Source organism: Polyodon spathula, chromosome 6, assembly GCF_017654505.1.
Source record: "Polyodon spathula isolate WHYD16114869_AA chromosome 6, ASM1765450v1, whole genome shotgun sequence".
In the NCBI taxonomy this organism is placed as follows: domain Eukaryota; kingdom Metazoa; phylum Chordata; class Actinopteri; order Acipenseriformes; family Polyodontidae; genus Polyodon; species Polyodon spathula.
The window spans coordinates 6407634-6425914 of record NC_054539.1 but is presented as its reverse complement, the minus strand read 5'-3'; the positions used below and the strand labels follow the sequence as shown (position 1 = coordinate 6425914).

At 38.8% G+C, this 18281-nt stretch overlaps 1 protein-coding gene across 3 annotated transcripts in view; it reads right to left on the bottom strand.

Moving 5' to 3' along the window:
- Nucleotides 1–5656, bottom strand: part of LOC121316734 (regulator of G-protein signaling 7) — a 124809-nt gene extending 119153 nt beyond the window's left edge. For 2 of the 3 annotated variants that reach the window (XM_041251864.1, XM_041251862.1), the window contains exons 1-2: nt 5438–5656; nt 4470–4584 (exon numbers count right to left, since the gene is read on the bottom strand). In XM_041251864.1, coding sequence (XP_041107798.1) covers nt 4470–4547 — 78 coding nt within the window. In that variant the 5' untranslated portion in view covers nt 4548–4584; nt 5438–5656. Of the gene's footprint in view, nt 1–4469; nt 4585–4955; nt 5156–5437 lie in introns of those variants that run through there. The other variant, XM_041251863.1, reaches the window with a different exon arrangement.
- Between the last annotated feature and the right edge of the window lie 12625 nt (nt 5657–18281).

Below are 18281 nucleotides of genomic sequence, written 5' to 3'. Positions count from 1 at the left end.
AAATGGAATGTCCAGACAGTAATTTATGTGTACAGAAATAAAATAATTTATTTTTATTCTCTATACACAACAAAAAAGGATTAAATAACAAACGAAAACAAAATGGTGTGAGGGAAGGAGTGCAGGGGTGAAATCCAAAACAAACTGTGATGACTCGTCTTTAATTTGTCTTCGTGGTGACCATACATAAACAAAAAAAAGACAAAAGAAATGTTAGTATTTCAAAAAAAACCCGCTGCACAAAACCAGTATCTCCCTTCACCCGTGACTCCTCCTACTTTTACTTTCGGACCAACCCCGAACACAGTAGTACGTTCCCTTTAGTATGTAATGTCCCGCCTCTGTAGTCAGTGGAACACCAATCCCCAACCGACACGTGTCCTTATCCTTCACTTGACTCCAGTGGCTGGAATTTACATACTCGTACTTCCGCCCCTCACCAAGGTGCCGCCCCTCAAAAGATGACTTTTGCCATGGTCACGAGATCTTAGTAAGGGAAGTCCCGAGTTGGTTTGATGCCACCTACTGTCGGGAGGCTGAATCACAGACCGAAAACCCCAGATTTAGCGTATGTGTTGGGGGTTAATGAATTATAAACTGCATGTACCACATTTGATTTCTGATTGTCTTATTTCCCTGTATTTAGCAATATACAGTAACCAATGTAACAGGTTTTGGTTGTAAGTAATGAAACTAAAATTAGTGGTTAAAAAAAGATCAAGGCTGATATTGTTATTTTTTTTTAGCTGTTTAAAAATATATATTGTGCAAGAGAAGTTGATCTTATGGTAAAGCAACACTGTGTTCTCATTTAGGTTTCCAATATTTCAGTTGCTGTTAAAATAAAGAGTTAAACAGCAATCAATATTACAATCACTGAAACTACAACAGTTCTTGGTACATGGAGTTCACACTGCATATCAGCAGCATCTGGACAGTGTCACATGTGTTATAAGTAGCTGACCTCAATTTCAAAAGCTTTACTGCCATTAACATCATTTTGAATAAAACTAAAATGTGGCACCGGCATGAACTGCTCAATTATCCATAATAAAGCAAATTAAACAATTATTCACTTTGAAATATAATAACAAATCTTTTGGAACAAAACTATGTGTGTTGTTGAACAACACTTAAGCTCCAAATTGAATATGAACTGTTTTGTTACACAAAACATAAACAACCTGAAGGAGCCTTGTGTGACCTTGTACTTGTAATTACTATTTTATTGGCAAAATGCCACATCCATGAATCCAATCTTTCTACTTGTTTTATGAAGGAAATGAAATAGTGCATACGTTTTGTTTTTGTATGCTGTACAATCCATTTCTATTTTAGTCTGGGAGCCATTTCCCAATCGGTCTTTAATTGTCAGTTTAATTCTTCTTATGATATTAATTTATACAGCATGTATTTTCTGACAAAGGAATCGCTGAGAAAAATGAAAATTACTGCTGTGGACTAAAAAGTGGTAACTAACTTATAAACCTGAAAACAACTAACATAAAGCTATCATAGGCAACAAGATGCTCGATAGTGCTATTCCCAATGATGTACTTTTGACCACATATAAACGAATCAGATTGTGATTTATACCTTAGAAAAGCATCCCATGTGAAGAAAAATGTCACCAAATACGTACAATTATGTTAAAGAAACCAAAGTTATAGCCCCATGTGTGACTTCAAATCTGCTCTCAAGCTGGTTACGGAAGGGAAGGGTATAAAATTTAGTTTCTTAGGGATTCCACTAACAGAAAATATAGAAAAGAACACCATATGGAGAGCAAAACATAAATTGTCAGTTTTGACACCCTTTACCATTTGCCATTTACAAAGGTTTCAGTATGATAAACCAATGTATTGTCTAAACCCAGGACCCCCTTTCAAGGAGACAATTAACTTGCAACAATCCATCTGTCAGGTAAAGGCAAGAGAAATTGAGTTTTGTCATGAAAATTGATATACAGATATACCAAATCACAAAGTAATTGTTCATTTCGACTGTTCTTTATCAAACCTTTTAATAAAAACGTTTTATATTTCTGATTAAACTGAAAGTAGGCTACTATTAGCTTTGGTTTCACTAATAGCATAAAAAAGGCAGAACTAAAAAATATGGCACAATTCTTCACCAAAACAATCACCAATAGAATGTTCCTTTGAGCAACTGACAGAAATATTTTACAGAATATTACATTTAAAATCTATTCATTATAATTATAAACAGACTACCCTCCCCTTTAAAGCCTCCTTGTGAGCATGCTATGATGCTCCGCAGTTTGAGAATGTATGTTTTACTAAGAACCGTTCATGTGAAACGTAACCAACACATCTGATGAAGTACATCTACACAAAATGCTTTCCTTATGCAGTCAAGTAATGTATGTGATGTCTTTTTTTTTCCTTCCCTGCAAAATTGCCACCTGGGGCTTATTTAGCACCCATCAAACAACATAAATCTTACAGAGTGAGTCTGGGTTACTGTGGTGCAGTTTTCAGATGCTGTTATTAAATCTCAGCTGTGGGTGTCATATAAACAGGAGCTAATGTATTAAAATCATGACTTCCTTTTTGGCTATCTAGCACAGGCAATCAAACAGATGTTTTTGTACCCATTTAAAATCCTCATTATCTGCATGTTTCTTCCACATATTTATATCTTTTCATCTTTAAAGATTGTTATCATCCCCCCCCCCAAAAAAAGTTATTGAGATTAATTGTTTATAGCTTGTCTTTACTTTGATGCAACAGTGCATATTTATAATTCTAATGGAAAAACCCAATTTCTAAGCAAGACTATGCTGCTTGCTAGAAAAAAAAAAACCTATTGCATGCCCGGTATAAACCAGTTACCTAATTCATTAGTGAAATCTATATCATTGCAATTGTCATTATTACATTGTATTTGTTTTCTCATTGATGCTGATTTGTGGTGCTTTATACTGAGATTCAAAATGAATTGTGTATCTTAAGCAGTTCAGACTTCCTGATTACAGCAATTGTTGTAATTATATACACATGGGGGCTGTCATTTTATAAGGCCCTACAGACACTTCAGGGTGTTCAAATATGGTCCAAAAGCAGCATGCTTAGGCTGTTTAACATGGCATGCACATGATGGACCATATTGAAAAGCCTGCTGTGTGTTATTGCTTTCATTTTCAACAATATGTCCTTTTCTGGATTCATATAAGCATTCTGACAGCCTGAACAACAGAGTTCTATACACATTGGGTTCTAAACATAACGATATTAGGTGTTCTAAATATGTTGATTTGCATTTGGAACGCCCTAGCATCTAATTCTAATCATTGAACCTGGAATGGTTCCATTTAAAACCTATGTGTTCTAAATAGAAGTTATAACATAGAATCTTCTCTTGCTCAGTACACAAGAATAGATTGTAAAGAACCTAAATAAAATAAGGGGCTCTGTGACGAAGTGCCCGCCCCTGTGTATATTTTCTGTTGTTGTGTGTTTAATGTTGGTGTATAGTCATTGGTACACTGGATATAAATGGGTCTGTGTAACACGAGTGTTTAAAATGTATATTTGTATTTAGGCACGAGGATTGCACAGCACTTCACGTGCAAGTAAAAAGTAATAATATGTGAGCACGGGGAATTGCACTTTATTAATTCACATGCAGTTGTACCGAGACTCCAATTGAATGATTGATTAGCAATCGAGTCTCGGTACAGCTGCATAAAAACAGCATGTTTTCACCCACTCGTGGTTGGGTGTTCGGTGAGTGGAGAGAGATGAGGATAAACTATTTACAACAATTGCTATTGCGTGCTGGTGGGACCTTTTATTTTGGCGTAGAGTACCTGTTTTCATGTTTAAACCTTTTATTTGCAATAAACCGGCGCAAGCAAGCGCCATCATCATTTCACATCATCTGTCTTTGTGTATTTCATTCCTTCCTGGTTCTAACGCCGCCCACTTCGGCCGTCTCTGTGACAGTCTTCAAAGAAAGTCCACTAATCATAGAACTTCTATACCCTAAGCATCCTGGCACAACAATTGAGCTGACTAGTTCTGCAGGCAAAGCTTCTGAAAATGTGCTTCTCAGGGTCAGTTGAAATACTAGACTAAGAATGTACTTCCCTTTAGATGAGCATTTCCCTGGCCGACTGGCAGCAAAATAGGCTCATCACAACCTGGATGTTTAAATGAATCGGTTTAATGTGACAGGGGACAGTCAAATATGCCTTGCATGTAGCCAAAAATAATCAAATATTATTTCGATCATGCACTTGTTTCATTGCCACAAATTAATCTGACAACCACTTTTTAACCATATTGAAAACAAACTGCCAACAGGTCACAATAAAAACAGTATGGTGAAGAGCGCACACACACACACACACACACACACACACACACACACACACACACACACACACTAATATGAAGCCTGGTGCAGTACAGCCTTTTAAAATCAATAACCCCAGTTCCCCTTACCTTTCTGTAGACAAGCATGTTTGGCGATTCCTCAGTCACCCCGTTGCTGCTTTGCCCATAATTATTTCCTTGCGCCATGGCCCAATCTGATCAGCAGCTAGAATCTCGACAAACGCTGCGGAGAGAAGTGTGAGCGATTATGAAGATATACAAGTATAAGCAGCCCCTGCTAGAGAGCAAAATATTGGTTTCAGCGTTTAAATCAGGTAAACGCCATCAGATAGTGTTATTTTGTTTAATAAATGGCTTCGCTAATATAGTAATATTTAAAAAGGCGCATTTAAAAACACCACAGAGCTTTCAAAATTCACCATGGAAACAATCCCCAACTGCAAACACCTGTTTTATATGTTTCTTTTAACAAGTGATTTAAATATTTTATAGAAATCTACTTTTTAAATATATTAATTGTAATTATAATCATACATAACTGGTAGTTATATTATATTTCCCACGAGTTCATAACTAAGTATTGTGACATTTTACCTGGTCGTTTGCAAAAGATACGAGCAACAAATGCAAAACCCCTTGTTCCATTTTCGTACGTGGTCGGCACACTAACCCTATGCTGACATAAACACAATATACGCTATTCGTAATACACGGTGTGATGTTTATTACACAGCATTATTATATGCTGTTTAATACTAAAACATAAACATATGAGATCGTATATCACTTATTTAAGCACTTGACTGCAAATATGCTGCTTATTTAATGATATCTGGTTCGCTGGGGTGTTCATCTTGCATGCCATTGAAAAGCATTACACTACACAGTCGTTCTCTAAAAGACTACAAATCAAGGATTGTTTCGCGGTAACAAACGGCAGTCTGTTGTTTGCACAGTGATGTCCTAGCCATTAAAAATTTCAGCACCAAAGACAGCGACCGACCCGAGAGGCGTGCATTGTTCAATTGTAAGCAGAAAGTCCCCCACACGCAACATTTAGTGTGGTTCTTATTTACCTCTGGTGAGCGGAATGTAATACAAAACAGTGTAAATACAAAATCCTTTTCCTCTTCACAACGTGCAGTTTGTCAGCTGGCGGACGCAGGAATGTGATGATAGTTCATTGAAAACGAAGATAATTTTGGAGCAGATGTACACCTTGCTTTCTATTTTGTCTTCTTTCACAACGATGCTGGAGTGTGGAGGTGGGGGGGCAAAAACATACACACAAACACTCTCACACACGCAGCTAGTACGTGCACGCGCGGCGAGCTATGCCCAATCACGTGTTGGCAATCAAACGTCAAGCTACTACGTGCACGCGCGGCGACCTATGAGCAGTCACGTGTTGGGCATCAAACGTCAAATGTTCCAGCAATCCTTTCGTTCTTGAATGCGTTTGTAGATGCGGTGCTGATTTGAGATTGTTTTTATTTTTTTTTTATTTGTTGCTTGTATCAGATGAATGGAATTACATCAGTGTATCTCGGTAACTTGCAAGCTTCATATTTGCTGAACTGATATTCATTACATGTTATTTTTGCATGCCACAAATGGAATTGAAGAAATACTATAAATATAATCAATCTCTTCCTCCAAACCTCTATCAAAGTTAACAATTACTGTACCGTTAATAATATATTGAATAAAGTTAACATACACAAGTACTTAGTACACAAGTACCTACTGACGATATGCAGCTAGTTACCTATTCTGTCACATTAAGCATACAAAATTGCAAAGCTTTGCAAATCACTAAATTAATGCAGTTCAGTAAGACACCTACAGTTAAGGTAATGAAATACTGTAATTAAACATACCATACACCAAACTTTGAAAATCACCAAAGAATATAACTCAGTACAACTTTGACACCGTACAGAACTTTAGGAATCATTAAACTTCAAACAAATCAGTAAAATGTTTCTAGAATTTGGCACTTGCTGTCAAGGCATTGTAATAGCGTGCAATTGAAATGAATAAAATACAAGCTCTTAGCTGCTCAATATCAGTCCTTACTGACGAAATAATAGGAAAATCAAGAAAGAGGTGAGTTTTTTATATTTTTTATTTGCTTAACTGCAACAATTTAAAGCACACAATGCTCCATCTAAGGTTTTGGTGGTCTGCATAATTCTGTAACTTTCATTTGCCTCAGTCTGCTGGTCATTTTTTTGGCAGCTAAATCTGTAACCGTTTCATCAGCAGAAGCTGTGTGCGTAATACACCACACGTAATTCATCACGTGATTACAGGTGCGATCGGTTGATTATACTGTACTGTTGATCAAAGATCGGAAAATGCAAGCTCTTTTTTTTAACGCAATTTTTTTTAATTGATTTTCCAGATGACTTTTATAACAATAATCACACACAAAATATAGATCAACAAAGGAAAATAAATAAAACACACAATACAAGGACACAAATAATTACAGAAACTAATAAATAAATAAATACATAATGAATAATAGTATAAAAACACCTCATAAAAGAGGACGTACAATAACCAGTTATATAGGAGGGTAGAAAACTCTGCAACCAGAGAGCTGGGTCCGTGACAAAGATCAGCCCTGACACCTAGTACTGTATCGAAGAAGGGTCTTTAGTATACCTAATGTGTTTTGGATGCCCAATCTAAGAAGGGGCCCCAGACATATTCAAATGCAGGTATTTTATTTAACATAGTATTTTTGATTTTTCAAAACTGGAAAGTTGAGACATATCTAGAGCCCAATCCTGAAGTGTAGATGCTGAATCACTCTTCCAACATCTCGGAAGTATACGTTTAGTTGTGGTAATTGCCAAAATGATCCACCTTATTTGAAAATGTGTTAGCTCAGACAAGAGGAAGCTGCTTGCGAAATAAGTTGCTACCAGTTAGTTAATACAGGACATGTCCATATGATGTGCATAATTGGTCCTACATCCCCATTACATCTCCAGCATTTATCATTTGGAGAAATATTAAGCCTATGCTTTTTCGGGGTCTATTGCCTTCTGTGTAGTATCTCAGCTTGTATGAACCTATTCCCTATTTCTCGGTAGGCTGTATTCAAATTTTCTAAACAGGAGTACCATTCTTTCTGGGAGATTTCGTTTCTAATTTTGACTCACATTGATGTTTCACTTACGGGTTGGGGGTTTGATCTAGTAAAATACCATAAATTTTCGGGGCCAATCCTTTTCTACACAGCTGTCTATTTAAATGCTGTTCCACTGGGTTATCTGCTGGGCATGTGAGGGGTCACCCCAACCACTTTGAAGGAACACTCTGATTTGAAGGTTACTTAAAAATTGAGATTGTGGTATACAATATCCCGCTGATACCTGTACAAAACTGAAAAAAAACAACATTTTATGTGATCGTCAGAAAGATCTATGATAATTGATGCTCTACTGTACCTAATGGTAAACTCCTAGGGTACTGAATGGTACATTTTTGTAAAGGTAGGAATTACCGTTTTTCTATATTATGTGAAATGTTTTATACAGTAATATCTACAGACAATGGAGGGAAAATAAGTCTCCTGTCATTTCTCCTTGTACAAGTCCGTTTGTTGTTTCTATCCCACAGTAATTCAGTAAAGTTGGTATTTAGTAGTTCAAATAAACATAATGTCAGAACTAACATTTTTAAGGTTTGTTTTTATATAGCCTTGTGTTTTAACTTCATTTTTAAACATTAATGGTGTTTTAACTGTACTCTAGTTTGAGAAGAAAGCAGAATAACAACAACAACGACGAAACCATAGCAAATAGCGCAAATTCTTTTTTGGATCCTGCAGTTTCTAAGAAATGGGAAAGTTTAAACAGAGCAACAGTAACTTTGGCAAACATGATGCTCTGTCGGAAACTGAACAAATTATCAACCTGCAGTATATTTGTATTTCAAGATTTAACAAAAGCATTGCCTTTCTTCAGGGCCTTGTCAAATTCCAACATGTGTTAAATAGTTTCAGTTCATTTTAATGTGATAACCTAGGTTTTGGAAAAGTCTGTTTTCTTGTCTTTATAGCCCAATATAATTCCTTTCAATGGCAAGTATGGAGAACATAAATAAAGCATATAGAGAAAAAGATGCTGTAGGATCTGCAAGTACAGTAGATTAAATGGAAACCAAGGCAACCGATCAGTTTTCATTTTTGCATTGTTTACATTCAAGCAGAGATATCCTGGATGATGCAACTAAATGCGGATAGACAGGCTACACAGCTGTATAGTACAGTATATTCTAATTCAAGACAAGGTTATTAATAATAATTATTATTAATCCTGTCCCAAAGTATCTGGTTGCTTTAGTTTAAATATATGGATGATTAATTAAATGTATAACCATCAATGCTAGGATTTGCTAGGATGTAAGATGGACTTTTAATATATATAAAGAAAAAAATCTCTTTCAGGATTGGGTTTCTCCCCAAAACGTCAATCAAAACATAGAAAACATGAATAATCTAAAGCCTCTACAGCCTTGACACTAGTTTAGGAAAGGGTATTTCACATAGTGTATTGAGTTTTTGTGTGTGCGTGTGGACTGTGAATTAGTGATATTGTTTTACATGTTCATAAAATGGATTTCAAGATTAAAAAGTATATAAAGCAGTTCTGTACCCGTCTAACTAGTCACTATTGCAGGTCTCTGTTTAGTAAAGAGGAGAATGTATAGGTGGGCATGTAGCTATCAGTCCAGACAAAAGAGGCAAAATAGCCATCAGACCAGAGAATACTAGTCCACATGAATAACAAGCAGCAAACCTGGATAAAGTCTGCGAGATACTGAATATGTTTTTTCTCTTTTCCTCTCAAACATTTTTTGGGGGTACTGTATCTCAATAGTGACACCTGCCGAATACTGGACCCACAGGTCATTTATAAAGTGACTGTGACTTGGTAGTGTCCAAGTGTCCTCTTGCTGAAAGGTTTTGAGAAAGGAAAGGTTTCCATGGGAGCAGTCCAAAGAGCAATCAAACTGATTGAATGTTAATGTATTGGTTGTCACTACATCTCTGGCTCTCTGTTGTACTGACTTGAAATGCACAAGCTGTAACAACCACAGTGGGGAATTTGTTGAGTGACTTGACTTTACCTGCTATCCAGTATGTCTGTCTGCAAGGAGGCTTTGCCAATGCCACGATTCCTTCAAAATGAAAGGCTGAATTTTTTTCAGTTTTTTTTTTTTTTGATCATCATAACAACAAGTGTTCTTAGGTGATTGACTGGTGGCCATTGTTGGCTTTTTTTAGTTTTTGGAAGATGGGTTCATACAGTTTAAATTATTAGTTTCAATTGCCAGGTTATTTTTTTTAATTCAATGCCGAACCAAAAGAACACATTTAAATAAAAATAAAACAAATTAAATGGCTTAAAATGCCTTTTCCTAGCAAAGTAGCATTGCGGCTTGCTTTACACGTTCCTGTTCCTCTGCTTTAAAGGTTCACCCTTTCCGTGAAACACCCACGAAATGCAGACGAGACAACATTGCTGTTCATCATCTTGAGCGTCTTTACTAGTAATAATCGTATGCAGCACAGGCTTTTAGACACCCCCCTTTATATTCTTGTCTAGAGCTTAAACTTGCAATGTCCATCTTGAGAGCAATCGCCACACCACTCCCACGAGACTGCCTGCGAGGTTGCACCATTCAAAGGCCTAAGTGACAATGCTCTATTTCTACCAACTTTAATTATACAGACAGTACATAATTAGAATAGAAAGAACAAGTTAATTTATATACTCCACATCACCCTCTGGCTGTGGAAAGTGAGTACTAGTGACGCCCGCGGGTCGGGCAGGTTTGGGTTAATTAAATTTAATTAAAGTTAATTAAACTTCAGGTCGGACTGGGTGTGACATTCATTTGCAACTATTTGTAATGACATCTATAAAAAGTGTCGACAATTACATTTTTAAATAATGAATTACCCTATATATTTCTAAATATTGTAATAATAATAACAACAATAGTATATTTCAGTCTGCTGGCTTAAATTTCTATCTGTAATTCTATGATTAACGGTGCGTGTACTGCTGGGCGTGTGCAGTAAAAAGGAAATGGAATTAGGTAACTTCCACATGGTGTAATCAACACAGTTTAACCTTGTAAATTAAAAAAAAAAAAATTAAAAACATCTAGCAAATTCCTTATTAAAACAATGGCTTCTGAAATTGAAAATGTTCGTAAAATGTTGCGCTCTAGAGCAGTGGTGCCCCTCAGTTTTACAGTGAAAGGCATTCAATGCCACAGTCAGAGCAATAGGTACTGTTTTGCCTAGATACCTATTTAATACGATTTTCAAATGTATCCTGCATGTAAGATTTTCAGTGTTTCAATGTAAATCCAATGGCCCAGCATTTCAGATTTTGAATTATAAATTGCAGACTGTAAAAAAAGCGAATTATATAGCAATCTTGCATTTATCAGTGTAAAAGTTGGTATTGTTGAATTAAAAAAAAAAGTTTCAACTATTATTACTTAAGTAAAAAATAAGTTAATATTGCCAAATTTCAGAAACAAGCTAGAACTGGTGAAAACAGTAAGATTAATTTTGAGGATTCACTAGTATGCATGTAAATGAATGATTATTTATAGCTAAATGACTTTGTCTCATTCCTCCAACCCCTGAGAAGTCAGTATATTTGATGTATACGGACACTCTGAAGGGCCTTATTGCATTTATAATCCAGGTCAAACAGTGGATTTGAAGTAAAAAAAAGCATAAATCATGTTTAGGGCAAAAAAAATATCTTTTTTTTTTTTTTTTAATTAAATATCCTTAAGCCAATAAAGTGGTCTCATGTTTAACTTTGAATTACACACTAAGTTAAGCCGAGTAAAGTAATTTAATTAAAGCATGTACAAAAAAGTACATCATTATTTTTTATATTGTGCACATTGCCATTGAAAAAAATACCCGGAGTTGAGACGCGACCGTGTTATTTCTTTTTCCTGTTACTAGGTGCAGACACTGTTTAGCAGAACAGATGTGTTTCAGTAATTTGTTCAAGGTCTGTGTCACAGAGGGATGGACAATATGCAAAAGTGTCTTTTTGTGTTTTTCTTTAGTGTTTACAAACCACTAAAAATACATTATTTGAAGTGACAGTCGGGGTGAGACAATTTTTGTTGTTTGTTTGTTATTGTCCGAATTTTCACACATACTCTTTTTATTGATATATATGCTCTGAGCACACTCTTAAACTCAGGGGACACATTTAAGGAGGACAGAGATGTTTTAAACTCCTGTAGTGGTTTTGTTCATGCACTGGGCGGGCTATATGTCCAGACAACTTTTTAATATTAAAAAAAAAAAAACACACAGACTCATTTAATTTGAAGTTTTATGAATCAGAGCAGTGTTAGTACTCTTTCAGTTTATTAAATGGTTTCAAAATTGGATTGGTTGGTTGCACAGACCACCATAAATCCTAAGTAAAAAACAGTCTGGGCGGTACACTGCTTTTACAGATTTGACAGCATTTGTACTTCAATACAGTAATACAAATATGGTTAGGATATATTTAGCTCACTGCTAAATTCCAGAACACATTTTATATATATATATATATATATATATATATATATATATATATATATATATATATATATATATATATATATACTCTCTTAAGACTAAAACATAATTTCTATACCTTATAGCAATGCATCAATATAAAAGAGATATTAAATTAAAATATAATCTTTCTCTGTTCATACAGAATCCAGTTGAAGCAGGTTTTAAGACAGCCTAGCCTTTTGCCAATTTTTTGGTGTTGATTAGTATGAGACACGACTGTAAGCATTTTCTAATACTCCTACCTTCTGTTATCCGAAAGTAAAGTAACAAAAGAAACTGGCTACTTTCTCTTAAAACTGGGATATGCTAACAAGGCCTTATGATAAGAGCCTGCCAAGTCTGACTCCTTCCAGCAGGTGCTTTCATAGACTGCAGACAACACCTATCTGTTGTTTTCTACTGAGTAAACAGATCTTTTCAAAAGGAACATATACAGTATTATTATAATTATTGATAAAGAGTATATCGTTATTTCAATCAATACAGGCTAGTTTAAATCATCCAATTCATGTCTAATAACTGAGCACATTCCCAACAGGATTCGAACTCTGCGTCAGGCTCAGCTCTGGCTGGTTCTGCGAACACTGCGACAGGCCTTACACAGATCTGCTAATAATATTTTCTACTGGTTTTATATTCTTTAAAACACATTACAGTCATTACAATATTTGTTGCAGTTTCACAAATGTTCAATTTGTTTCCCAAAGATCAGCCTGCTTCCTGTAGTTGTGACAGTCTTGGTTCAGTTTCTGCTCACAGGTGTGGGTGAAGCCTGATCGTCAATGGACAAACACATTTTAACTAAATCTGGGTCCATCAAAGAACCGCACACCCTTGCAATCAAGGCCTTCCATGCAAAAGGATCTGATGACTTAACAGCACAAAAGGGACATGCCAGAACCGTCTGTGACAGTACTTTTTTCTGCTTTGCTATCTTCCAGTTCATTTCACGAGGCGTGAGTTGGGGGTAGTGATAGGGGTAGAGATAGGGCAGAAGAAGCAGAAGGGAGCGGTTAGTAGGACAGAGTGCCGGCTAGAAAGGACCGGACCTAGGATAGAAGAGCAGGCGAGGCCCACTCTAGTAGCAGACCAGCGAAGCTGGACATGGAAGCTAGGACAGAAAGTGGTCACTGACTGAGGGCGGCGATGCCGACATGAGCTCAGGGGCGAAGGACCCAGCAACCGAAGACAGGATACAGAAGTGGTCACTGACTGAGGGCGGCGATGCCGACACGACCTCAGGGCCGACGGACCTAGCAACCGAAAGACAGGAAACAGAAGTGGTCACTGACTGAGGGCGGTGATGCCGACACAAGCTCAGGGCCGAAGGCCTAGCAACCGGAAACGGGATACAAAAGTGGTCACCGACTGAGGGCGGCGATGCCGACACGCTCAGGGCCGATGGACCTAGCAACCGAAAACATATATGAGGGTTAAGACTCGCGGAGCCGCTCCTCAGAGGAAGATGGTCCCGGAAGACTGGGACACGAAAGGAGATAGAGAGGGAGAGGTACCCAGCATCTGAGACTTCTGTAAAGAGGTGCTTGTTAAACCCCCAATTGGCTGAGACTTCATGCTGCCTGGGACCTGAGATAAGAAAAAGGGATAGAGGTTAGTATGGGACTCGAGCATGAGTAGCCACGTCCCGAACTGAGACAAGATAAGTGCAGGAGCTGCGAAAGAACAGAGTGTGGCCGGGGGTCCGCTCTGACTCACACGGTGAGAACCCCCCTGAAGGTCAAGGGTTAGCTGAAACCATGCCCTGAGGTCAGGGAAGTGAGTTCACTTGCCCCCCAAAGGATGGACCCCCGGCACTCCACTAAATCACCCACACCGTGAGACAAACAAAAGAGCACATGCCAGCGCATAACATAAACAAAAGACTAGAAGGACAAACGGGACAAACAGGAGAGTGGTATGTGTATACTTGCTGCTCAGTGGAGAGGAAAAAAACCCTTGAAGCTAATTAGGAGAAAACCTCTAGTGGCTCCGGCAGACAGGTAGCTCCCACTTCAGGCATACTAGCAATTTTTTGGAATGGGCTGCAACTATGTCAGAGGGAGATGAATCCACTGCAGAACAGGACCGTGCCCCATGGTCTTGATCAGGCTTTGATTGATGCTGGCCCTTGCAGCGGAGGTGGCTGCACCGATACGGAAGGAATGGGGTGAATAGTTGAGGAGGGAGGCCTGTTCTTGACGTTGCTGAAAGGGCAGAGAGCAGACTTGGTCCTTGAAAGCTGAATGAATTGACCGCACCAGGGTTGGTCTGTCTTTGAAGTGCTCAGCCGAAATAAGAAAATAGGAGTTAGAAATAGAAGACGGCTCACATAAAAACGAATATCCACTGAGGGGAAGCAAGAAGCTGAGGGAACTGTGAATTCGGAGCTTTGAGAAAGCCAAGAAGTCTGTGAGGCAGATGGTCTCCGTGAGTAGATCCTCATAGGGGGAGAAGCAGCCTTTCCGAAGAATAAAGATGATTCTAGAATTTTTAGAGGGAGCAGCAACTATATCAGGGAAAGATGAATGAATGTAGGAATCCACTGCAGAGGAGGACCAGTTCCCTCACATTCATGATCAGGCTGGGGGGGGGCCTGCTAAAACGTTGAATGTAGCCAATAGAAGTTCAGGGCAGGATCCCATGAAGGAACGGTAATTTTTGCTGGCTCTGGGAGCGGAGGAGGGGCGCTTGATTGCAAGCGAAGAGTGAAGGAATGTTCAGCTGACAGATCTTTATGGTGGATTAAATAGGAGCGATGGCAAGGCAAACGCTGACGGCGGGAATGTCGATGTCTTGTTGAAGGAGTTTTAGAGATTTGAATGGAAGGCCAGTTTGTCTAATGAAGACGCGAATGAGATGAGAAATGGAACTGCGGTTGAACGGTGCTGTTGCTGGCTGGAGGCTGGAAAGAGCAGGAAGGACTAACGCAGGCGCTCCTGCAGCCGAACGGAGAAGCTGAATGATGAGAAACAGCATCGGAGCAGGTAGGAAAATATTTGATAATATCTTGAGAGCGCTGTGCAGAGAATTGACCTCCAGTGAAAGGCAACGAAGTGTAGATTAGCGGAGAAACACGAAAAGACGGTGTCTGAGCGTGTGCTACAAAAACGAAACGCTAGACAGCAAAAGGTGCAAGTGATCAGGGCTTAAATAGTAAATAGGAACTAATTGACAGGAAATTGGAAACCCCCTTGCTACACGCCTACTGAACTTACGCAAGCTAACATTTAATTGTTCTTCACCCAAATCGGCATGTCTACTTACTACTTTGGGATTTTTTTGCAGGTAATTGGTCACTCACTTTCATGTACATCTGTAACTGTAAGCAAGATGGCTACTGATACTTTAAATTCTGTGAGGGAGCACAGTGATTTCAAAAATGTGACAAGACTCCAACTGTCCATATCCATCCACTGTACAGACAGCTGGAACCTTGATTGACCAATCACATTGCGTGTTTCATGTTCCATTGCCAGTCCTGGATTATAAAAGTGATTATAAAAAGATAGTAGTTAAAAAGGATAATGATCACAAAACTGATAGTTGTGCCTGGTTCTGGATGGGATGAATATTAATATAACTTCAATTGGGTTGGGTCAGGTGCGGGCAAAGGCTTAATGTGTTCGGGTCGGGTGAAAATATGACTGATCTGAGCACCACTAGTGAGTACCACTTGAATAAATATTAAGAAGTCAACTGAAGTCAAAATCTGAGTGCCTCACATTCTGGCAATATTGAGCTACAGCAGTATTACATAACAAAAGTCTTAAATAGATTGTTTACAATGAGTAGATTCCTTTATAATGTCCTGGTCCAGCATGTGTTTGATCATGGATTCCAAAATCTGTTTTTGCTTTGGTCCAACTTTGTAGGCACATTGCCGAATTGGTTGCTGCTTAGAACCCACTTCAATTGTGTGCTTAAGAATGTCGCACTGTCCAAGTCTATTATCTTCAGCCACAAACACATCAGCATAGGCGTCAATGAGGTTTGCAAGCTTGTTTTTCTCTGTAGAAGTGACGTGTGTGCTGGATAAGCCCAATCTCTGTGAAGGTGGCTGACTGTACAAGGTTTATTGCTTGCAGGAGACACCATTCACACTCTGTGAAAAAATTTTCGGGACATCAGACATGAAATGCAGTTGATCTTTAGCAGATAGACATACAAGCTTGCTAATATTCATGTCCTTTGCTACAACAATGGGGTCACCAACAGGTTGCAACATCTGTGATACACTGTTCCGTCTTTAACTTCAGAAAGTGCATTACCTGGGAGCAAACCAGTAGATATCAGGGCAGGTGAGCTAGTCACAATACCAACAGCACCTTGAAGCAATGAGGTCTCTTTGTTTCTAGCAATAGTAACAACTTTCTTTTCGGTGGGACAGTGAAAGTTTCAGTTGCAATTAGCCTGGACCTGGTATGCTATTTGCCTGGTACATGGAAAATGATTTCTGAGCAAGACGTGCTACTTGGCCACCCATGTTTGCGTTTTTTGTTGATCAACATATGGGTGCAACTGAGGCAGTAACCCACGCACAAAGGCTCTAATCTGGTGCTTCTCACTTTTTTTACCCCAGTTTTCTTCCCAATTGTGAATGCCCAATTATTATTTGTATCCAGGTTCAACGCTGCAGCCCCCTGGTTACTTGGGAAATGGAGACTGAAACACACGTCCTCCAAAACGTGCTCCTGCCAATCCGGCATTTTTTGGACTGCGAATCCACAGCGAGGCCACCAGACAATACAGATCTGATGGCTCCACTGCAGAACCACAGGCGCCCTATTGGCCACAGGGGTCGCTGGTGCACAGTGAACCGTGGATTCCCCTGCCGACCTAAGCCCTCCCTGCCCAAGTGATGCTCTGCCAATTGTGCGCCGTCCCCTAGGCATCCCTGGTCAGCAGTGACATAGCCTGGATTCGAAACTGCAATCTCGAGGCTATAGGGCGCATACTGCACTGCATGCAGAGTGCCTTTATTGGATGCGCCTCTCGGGAGCCTTATAGCAGTTCATTTTAAAAAGAGGAACATTTAAATTTGCAATCCACACTCAGTCCATCCATTAAAATGTATCCACGCTTGTAGTTGTTCAAGCCAAGCAACAGCATCTTCATGTGGGAGGGCTGACAAAGTATCAGGCTGCAGGCTTGTATGCACAGTTGAATGGGGGGGGACAATGTTTTTATATATGCAATATCATTTTGGATTGACTTTACTGCAGTACTATCTTGTGCACTGATGGAGCTGTGAATATCCTGCAGCATTGTCTTTATTTTACTGTTCCAATAAGCAGTAAAAAAAACAAAAACCCCAAAAGCTTGTAGATGCTTATCTAGCAGATATTTCTTGAATATTCTTAACATGTCACTCCAAGGACTAGACATCTGTCTTTTCGCTCACTGACTAAATTGAAAGCTGGATCAAGAATCTGTTTTTTGGTATTGCATAAACTGTGGCAGCCTGGTGGCCTTTTTATTTATTTATTTATTTTACTGTTGGCTGTAAAAAAAAATCTTGTGATTGTATTGTTGATTAAAAATAACCAATGGCTAAATATTAGTTTTGTTGATATTGCCTTGCAATGCATGTTTTACTTTTCAATACTAACTATTCTGAAATAACACAAGGCAGTGGGGTCGCATAGTCATTTTTATTGCTAGAAGGGGGTTGCAGTACAGGGAAGTTTGAGAAACACCAATCCAGACCGTAACTGATAGTGATGTTTAAACGTATCAGAGTAAACAAGCCTCTTTTTTTTTTTTTTTTAAATAGCCCCGTCTTGCATTAATAGTGTATAACGATGAAACTCGGGGTGAACTGGTTCATTGACAAATAAAGCACTGCAGAATTGACTAAAAGTGTCCATCCTATGTCCAGTGTTTCCAAGTGTCCGGTTTTTGACCAGACATCCAGTTCTAAGGGAATTGGTCCAGTGTCAGGTCAGAACCACTGCTGACCGGACAGCAAAAGTATGGTTCTGTAAGAAGTGGTATTCTTACTTACAGTTTCCCAGTGTTCACATTGGGTTCACCTCTCCCAGGTGCATTAAATTAAGCAAAATACTATTAGTATTAATCAAGAGCCCTATAAGAGGCAGCTGAGTGAGTAAAAAGACAGGAGCAGGGGGATGCAGTTGAGACTGTTTGGTCTACCTGCAGTAAGGGCTGTGCTTGCTTCCCGTTCCTTTGCAGAAGGGCAGTGCCGTGAGGAGAAGCCATCGTAGACTACAGGAGACACAACCAAGCCAAGCACGTTGAACTGTGAAGAGGAAAGACAGACTTGC